The sequence below is a fragment of the Somniosus microcephalus genome, chromosome 13, assembly GCF_052327205.1.
Source record: "Somniosus microcephalus isolate GS21.2 chromosome 13, FLI_Smic_1.0, whole genome shotgun sequence".
NCBI lineage: Eukaryota > Metazoa > Chordata > Chondrichthyes > Squaliformes > Somniosidae > Somniosus > Somniosus microcephalus.
The window spans coordinates 128,198,560-128,207,695 of record NC_140999.1 but is presented as its reverse complement, the minus strand read 5'-3'; the positions used below and the strand labels follow the sequence as shown (position 1 = coordinate 128,207,695).

The 9,136-nt window shown below is 39.6% G+C and overlaps 1 protein-coding gene across 1 annotated transcript in view; it reads right to left on the bottom strand.

Moving 5' to 3' along the window:
* Positions 1–1,787: 1,787 nt before the first annotated feature.
* Positions 1,788–9,136, bottom strand: part of LOC147108587 (V-set and transmembrane domain-containing protein 2-like protein) — a 129,060-nt gene continuing 121,711 nt past the window's right edge. The window contains exon 4 of the mRNA XM_086005273.1: positions 1,788–4,929. Within this exon, the coding sequence (XP_085861399.1) occupies positions 4,558–4,929 (372 nt within the window). The 3' untranslated portion in view covers positions 1,788–4,557. The remainder of the gene's footprint in view (positions 4,930–9,136) is intronic.

Sequence of the window (9,136 nt, the reverse complement as noted above, 5' to 3'; positions counted from 1 at the left end):
GCACTTTACAGCCTTCTGGACTCAATATCGAGTTCAACAATTTCAGATCATAACCTCGGCCCCATTACATTTTTACTTATATTTTTTATCCACAACTTTGTTTTGGTTTCTCCACCCCCCTTTTTTTTTCTCTCTCTCCCACATGGCAACTGTCTCCCATTCTGCCAGCGCATTTCACACCTAATCTAGAGCCGTCTTTTGTCTCCACTAGTCCTATCACCATCTTGTCTCGTTTTGAATACCTCTTTATGTCTCTTTTGTTCTCTCCCAGCCCGGCCTCTTAATCTATTTCATTCCCTGTGCCTCTTTAGTCTTGATAAAGGGTTTTGACCCGAAACATTGACTCTAATTTCTCTCCATGGATGTTGCCTGGCCTGCTGAGTTTTTCCAGCATTTTCTGTTGTTATTTCGGATTTCCAGCATCTGCAGTATTTTGCTATCGTAAATAGGATGCTTCCTTGCAGGAACCAATACTGTAGCTACTGCCCTGAGCCCACAGCTGCAGTAAAAATGCAGCTTAAAAAGTACCCAGTCTCCGGATTATAAATTCTAGCACCGTTCAGAAAGTTAGTTGTTGCTAATATGTTTAAAGACTTCAATTGCAAGGGCTAGAAATTGGGTACCTTAGCACCTCCTGTTAGTGCCTCCAGGGGGCGCTAAAGGGGCGCAAATGACTTTTCACCCAGGCGCGGCACCACTAATGACTCCTGCTAAATTCAACGGGGGTTTAGTGGGGGCGGTAACCGATAGCGCTGGAGACTGTAATCCTTCCTCATGGTTTCAGATGAATGGCCTGTGCTGTAAATTTCTATGATTCTATGACACTGCAACCTTTTCTCACATGTTCAATCTCAATTGAATGCCTCCTTTTAAGCACTCCCAGGTATACACTATTCGCTGTCGGATAAATTCTCTGATTCCACATTCCCAATGGGGAATTGCGCTTTAAGGGAGCACATGTCAGGAAATCGGAATTAGTGTTTTAGCCCCATCTGCAACCTGTACTTACTTTGAATATGGCTCCCTGCTGGGTGTATGGAATCAGGGAATTTACCCAATTTAGGTCTTATCTCATATCTAACATAACAAACAGGGATTTAAGGCTGTAAATCAATCCTGGAAACTTTGAGTGTTCATGACATCAAGGGAACTTCAACTATTGCATTTTATAACTCCTTACTGGCTAGCTACTGTTCCATACATAATGATCTTCTTTGAATATGTAAAAAGTATAGTGAATAGTGTTATATATAGAGAGGTTTTTCTATAATTGATTAATCAGTGAGTAATCGGCAATTATGGTATATAATAGAAGAGTGGGACGGGCAGAGGGGGTCTGCCATTGTTCCTCACAGAGTCACTCAAGTGTACAGATATTGGGCACAAACACCAACAGTAAATGTCGACTGGCGGGCACGGCAGGGCAGTGTCCTATAAACGCCAGTAATGACGTTCCAATTTAATTGGTAAGCTTACATTTGGTTGCTTTATTTTAAGCATATTAGTTTAACTGGACCACTTGTTAATTTATTATATTAGTGGTGCCCTAAAAGGGGCACTTGTTATATTGATTCTTGTTAGGCGACACTGGGCCAACTCAGTATCACCCTTATTGGTCCAATCAAAAAAGGTCTAAACAGCGATGTTAAATCAGCTGGGGCATGTAGCACCTAAACGTATAGCTGGTTCTCAGCACAGATTGACGAATTTCTCTTGGCTTGTGAAAGTTGCAACATTTCTGTATCATTCGAAAAGTGTAAACAAAAGAAATAAATCTGACTATTAGATCCATGTTCTCGTCTTTATTAATCACATTCAGCAAAATCATTTTACAGAGAGGCTCTGCTACAAATGGTCAAAATAAAATTCAGTAATTAAAAGGCTCAGTAGCTGTAGCTCTGTTATTGTATGTTTCCATAGCTACTTCATGACTAAGGAAATACTTAAAAAATACGATTTGTGTGCAATGACCCACTCCCTTCTGGAATTTTTTTCTCGCATAAAGAGGTTTCAGCTGCACAGACTGGCAGCTGTTCACAGTTTGAACGGGCCATTTGAACAAACCATTAAATGGGCTTTAAAGCCTAGAGCATCGGCCCACTTCACTGCTCATTAAATGGGTTCCAAAGTGTGAAGTGGCACCATTTGTAATATATGTCAGTACTTTACAGGGCAATTTACTGGCAATGAAGGTACGGGGCTGGGAGCCATTTGCAGTCCTGCTCAGTCCATATTTCTGGCAGGATAACGAGCATTAATACAGATTTGTCAACACATAACTGATTATATTCAGATATGGTAAGAGCACTGTATGTCTGCAGGCATAATAGATCTGTCATTTTAGTCAAGCACAAAGCTAATTCTTGTTTGGCTCCGTCTGGGAAAATGGGGTCCAGATAATTGGCAGTCTTAGAAGGATCACCGCCACTCTTGGTGCCTAAGTTCTGTTTTTAATTGATTTAATGAAATCTGTCCATATATGATTCAGAAACTTTTTTTGGAAATGAATCAGTTATTTTAGATTTTTTACATAAATATTTCAATGTTTCACAATCAAATAAAAAAAGTATTGATATCAGAGAAAGTCACAAAATGAAGCTCTATTTACAGCAAAGTGTTATATTGCACAGTACCAGATATGTCCCATCAGGTGACGTATCAAACCAATGAGACCTGGTAGACACATGCAGTATTGGAGGACAACATCTAATCAGATGATCTAGATTTCCTGGAAAATATTTAGATGTGGCCCATAAACCATTGTTCCACATTTGTATTTTAGCAAGATGATTAGTTATTCAAGGAGTGCAAAAGCAAGTTGCTTGTCATTCCAATTCAACCCCTCTTGATGGACTTTACATAGACACTGGTGGGCACACTAACGATGCACGACACATACACATTTCAGCTGATAACGGCTCCCACTCAGTGTACACAAAGGATCAAAGGGCTGGTTTATATTTTAAAATTTTTCCTGTAAAATCTATCAAAAAAGTTTGTATTTTAGCTGAATTTAGGGAGTAATTCAGTAGCAAATCCAGATGCCCAACTGTTTATGTCGTGCTATTCAATGATGTTCACTGTTTTTCATTCCTAAAAGGTATGTTAGCTTTTGTACTAATATTTTTGAGAACCCTATTTACAAATATGAGCCCATATTTCAGGATTCTTGGTTATTGCAGGCCATCGAGTCATCTTTTATTATCTCCTGCAGTATAGTTTGTTAGATGAGGTTGCAACATTTTAGTGGAAGTTTCTAGATGAGGTTGAAATAAGGGATATATTTTTAATGAAGTAAAAGATATTGAATGAGGTTGATGTAGGAAGAAACAGGGAAGGTTGAGTACTGATTTTTAATTATGTTGGGATAGGGGCATTATGTGGATTGGGGTTAAAAGGTGAAATGGGCTAAAGTTGTTAAATGAGAATGAGGATGGGTTTATTGGGTAAAAGGATATTGGAGCATTTCATGGTGTGTGGTTTACATGACTGCAAAATTAGTTTGGGATTTGGGCTAAGATAATTATTTTGGATGTAATTCGGTGCGCTAATATGGAACAATGGACGTTTGGATTATTCGGTAGAATTTAATAGAAGTATTAGACAAAGATGGGATTGGGATTGTTAGGTGGGAGCAGGTTTAAGTTGTTAAGTAAAATGAGATGCAATTATCAGGTAAAACAGTTGGGGCTTTTAGGTGAGATTAGAAAGGGTAGTTCATGGGAAGAAGTTTGGGATTATTAAATCTGATGGATCGATATGAAGAGACAGTGGGAATTCTATGGGGAATATAGGGTTGCGATGGTTAGGTGAGATGGAGTTAGAGATTTTAGGTGAGAATTAAGTTGAGGTTACATTAGAGCAGTTGTGGTTTTACTGAATAATGACATTAGGACTCTTCAAGTGAAGACAGACTTGGGATGGTTAGTTCAGTTGAGGTTAAGTTTATAAGGTAATATGATATTGGGGGTTGTTCATGATGGAATTAGAATTGTTAGGCAACGATAAGATTGAAGTTTATCAAGTAACATGGGGTTGCAGTTATTAGTTGTGAGAGTTTTGAAATTGTTAGAAAATGGATTAGGGTTTAGATTGTTAGGTGAAGTTAAGGTTTCAATTGTTAAATGTAAAGAGACTGAGGATGAAAGTGTCTTCCACTAATGTTGAATAGATGAATAATTGTTCTACTGCAAATTAAAAATAGATTTTTAGCATTATTCGGTACTATCGCTGGGTGTTTTTTACCTTTCTGATAAACATACAGTAAAAAGTTGATCTGAGTTTGTTTCTACTGAGTTATTAGGTAGATAGATGTTTCTATATACTGTAGGATACTGAACACATATCAACATCCAGGTGGATGTAGTGAAATCAACATTTTACTTCCAATAATAATTATATATATCAAATAAGGAAAATATTTCAAAAGCTGGGTTTCCCCCTTTAAACTATAGTGTTAGAGATTTTCTTTTGCCAAAATACTCCCACAAAGAAGCTGGTCATGCACTCCTTCTATACAGTATACAAACACTTGACTCTCCACAACAGCTCGTTCTATTAAACACAGTGGATACGATCAGCATCAAGAGACAGATCATTCTGTTCACAGTCAGTATCCAGGGCTTGTTCCTTTATGGCTCGGACAGTTTGAGGGCTGTTGGAAAAGGATGAGGATTTAGCAACGTGATTTGTATGAGTCCCCATGTCGTTTCCTGGCACCTTGGTGTCCTGCATGTGTGCGGAGGCTCCATGTAGCTGCATCTCATGACCCTGCTCAGGCTTGACCCTCAGGTAGGCTTTGACTTTGTGATGCCTGGCTTTGCCCTCACTGTAATCAGTCACTCTGCATTCATAAGTGCCTTCATCTGAAGTTTTTATGCTGGACAACCGCAGTTTGTGAGAGATATTACTTCCAACTACCTTCGCAGCCTAGAAGGAATGGAAAAGACAAAAAATGGCTTGATAAAGGGGTTAGAAAAAAGGAATTAGTGAGAAATAAAATACCATCCATTTAAGAGTAAGACTTGTTATGGTTAACTTCCTTAGACGTCACAGTGTATTACTTGAATGCAATTTAATCTTGGTTCAACTAAGTCCATGTTGGCATTAATTATTTTAGTTTTGATGGCAAATGGAATTGGTTCATTGCGGATTCCTTATAAGAAAGTTTCTATGAAATCAGCGTCCCAAGTGATTCTCTTGCAACTCTGCAGCTTTGTTCAGTTACAGTTACCATATTAGTATTTCCCCAACAAAATATTTGTTTTAAAACAATAAGTTACCAAAGCACACCTCCATAGCTCTTCAAATTCGGACATGTCGACTGCTGGGAAGGTTTGCTCTGTTGTAAGAAGGAAGAATTTACATTTATGAAGCTTCTTATCGCTTCTCTGGGAAAGATTCAAAAATGGTGCACATATAATGAACTGGACTGTGATGAAACTGTTATGTGGTTTGGTGCTCAATTCTGTGGCAGTTCAAACTCCTTACAGCGTGGCCCTTGAAATGAGGTTGTGGGAATATTAGCATACAGTCACATCAAGTTTGTGTGAAATTTCTTTTTGCAGTATTTTAATAGAGGCACTAACTCATTTACTTTAAATGGGATAATACTTTAAATTGGAAAGAAATTTCATACAAATACGTTGAGGATTTATATGCTGTTGTAATTTCAAACTTTGATTATAGCCTTCATGCAAACTATAAAAAAAAAATGATTTTCACTGCCAGATAAAAGCATTGATAAGTTGACAACAATGCATCAACCATGTTGTTATGCCCGCTCCAGCATACAGAAGCATGGAACGAGGACATAATATTTGCACAATCATGCCCATTCCTTCCACAAACATTGCACAACCGAGCCCATCACAAACTCTACCCTTCCCACTTCATCTCCTTTGTACAAGTAGGCTGACATTCCAGTGCAGTACTGAGGGCTACACTGTTGGAGGTGCCGTCTTTCCGATGAGCCGTTAAACAGCGAACCCTGTCTGACCTCTCAGGTGGACGTAAAAGATCCCATGGCCCTATTTCAAGAGCTGGGGAGTTATCCCAGTGTCCTGGCCAATATTTATCCATCACTTAAAAAAAATTATCTGGTCATTATCTCAGTGGTGTTTGTAAATTGGCTGCCGTGTTTCCTAGAGCACAACAGTGGCTACACTTCGAAAGTACTTTATTGGCTGTAAAGCACTTTTGGGCTTTCATGACCCTGAGGTCATGAAAGGCGCTATATAAATGCAAGTCTTTCTTTCTCGTTCAAATGTAATTAAGCTAAACTCCACGATATTCATCCATCCCTGCGTTACCACCGTTTAACCTCCCCTCTGCAGACAGCATATTGCCCACCCACAGCCCCAGTTGCATGGTACCATTGTGTGTCCTGTGAACTATTTGATCAGCTGATTCTACTTCTCCCCGTAATCTACAATCTTATTTATTTTGTTGTATTTGCTTGCTGCTTTCCTGTATCTACATACCCTGTCAGAAACCAATTCATTGTGTCCATGTAGCTTGTGTTCTCACTCATTCTGGAAAAATCACTAACAAAATACAGATTTAAAAAGTGATATTCTGCAAGGAGAGTGTGAGCACTGAATTCATGTGCCTTAATCACATTTGCCAATAGGTTAGTTTCTGTCAAGGTCACTGCAAGGAGCCTTCTAACATCTGATTTGTGCCTTAATGTTTGTATGCAAGAAAGTCTTGAAAATGTTCCCTGTATCCACATAATAATTTTGATAAAGCTCTGACCTCAAGCAGGCACCACAGTTCAGAGGTAATAAAAAATATAATGAGCCGAGTAAACAAATCAATGTGAACTTACCCCAAACTCATTAGCTTCTCAGCTAAATCAATTTAAATGCATTGTCTGTCACCGATAAAATTAATTCACTACATTCAACCTCTGCTAGGAAAGATATTAAATCTAAGCTCTTAAGGTGGTAGATGCTGTGAAGTGATCAGGGATTTGGGGAGTCCTGCCTGTTGACAGCTAGTTTCATGTTGGTTTTTATTATCTGCCAACCTACAGTGTACAACACTTAGTGAGTAGGAGGATTAGAGTGCGATGAAAAGCAAAAAAAAGAAAGGATCTTTGCAGCATTTCTACTACTGAAAGATGGTCCATTAAAATGAAATACATTTTTTAAGTTTGTGTAAAGTTATTGGAAATTCATTAAAAGTTGTGGGTAGCTTTTTAGATATTACATAATTGCAACCCGCTTTGGTTAAAATTAACATTTCATATTGGGGAGATTTGATTAGACTCCTCTTTATATTAGCCTCAACTTCAGTCCCTTGCCAGCCTCCAGACATGTAGGCAGGTTGTTAAATTTGCATTACAGCATAGCCCTTCTTGTAGGAAATCTCCATTTGTCAGAAAATATTAGCATAGAATCAGAACTGCATACAAGCAGGTTTGTCCACGTCAGTCAAAACAGTGGTTGAGCTCAGCTACGAGCCTTTGAGTGGATAGAAACCTTTGTAACCTAGGTTACGCAAGTTAAGCATGTGTCACCACTGCTGCCGTTATCAGTAATGTACATGGGGAATGTAGCTAGGAATATTCAGTGAGTCCTAAATATTGAGGTTTTGGTGTGTATTTTTATATCTGAGGGAAATCGTTAGCCTGGGATCTGCAGAAAACCGAATCGCTATATAATTGCATTTGCACAGCACACTGTATACACATGTTGGGACACAAACGCACAATGACAGTCCTGATTATCTTGATGTGCATAGACTGGCCTCCATATTACAAAAATGATATCGAGGCATTGGTGAAGCTGCATGAAAGATTTACAAGGATGATATCAGAACTGAAAGGTTATAACTATCATGAAAGACTGAACAGGCTGGGGCTCTTTTCTTTGAAGGCTGAGGGGTGACCTAACAGAGGTCTCTAAAATTATGAAGGAGTTCGATAGGGTAAATGTAAAGAAGATGTTTCCACTTGTGAAGGAATCCAAAACTAGGGGTCATTAATGTAAGATTGTCACTAATCAATCCAATAAAGAATTCAGGAGAAACTTCTTTACTCAGAGTGGTTAGAATGTGGAAGTCATTACCACATGGAGTAGTTGAAGTGAATAGCATAGATGCATTTAAGGGGAAGCTAGATAAATACATGAGGGAGAAAGGAATAGAAGGATATGCTGATAGGGTGGGAGGAGGCTCATGTGGAGCATAAACACCAGCATAGACCAGTTGGGCCAAAAGGACATTTTGTGTGCTGTAAATTATATGTAATGCTACAATTACTGTTTTTAACACACAATATTTACTTGGCCAGGATCTTCCACTTTGGTGGAGTCCGGAGGCATCTTCAATGGGATGGGAGCTGTGGGGTCACATTCATTTTCACATATTAGGAGGACTCCCAGCAGGATTCCAGCTCCCATTGGAGAGCCTGCCTCAGCAAGTGGGTAAAGTCACATATTGGGGCTGGATGACTCTGGGGCCAGCTGAAGAGAAGGCCAATTTATTTTTTACCCTAACATTTAAATTTCATGGGGCCGGGCAGTTGAGTCGACCACCCCACAATCGATTCAACTCATCCCAGGGCCTTTAAAATTGAAATCTCTCCTCCGCCTGGCTGTAGCAACTCAGGAACACCAGCGTTCCCAGCGCCCAGCTAGGGCACAAATGGCGGGTAATGTGTCGGATGGCATATTCCTGTAATTTGATATGCCCTTTGGGTATGCCCATAGTTGCGTTTCCCCATCACTTTGGAATGTGGCAGGCAAATGCAGGCCTGATCTGCTGGAGTTATGCCAGGGACCCAGCTTAATGCCAGCAGAAAATTCAGACCTAGAAAGATACTGGAATGAAATTATCAAATCCAAGACTAAAGGGTTTTTTTCCACTGGGGTTTACACTACTGACAAAATCCTGGATTGTCTCCAATGCTACTGGTAGACCAGTATAATATTCCTGGCATAATCACCTCGATTTTAAAATTCTCATCCTTGTTTTCAAAATCCTCACTGGCCTTGCCCCTCCCTATCTCTGTAACCTCCTCCAGCCCTGCAACCTTTCAAGAACTCTGCATTTCACCAATTCTGGCCTCTTGTGCATTCCCGATTTCCTTTGCTCCACCATTGGCGGCCGCGTCTTCAGCTGTCTGGGCCCT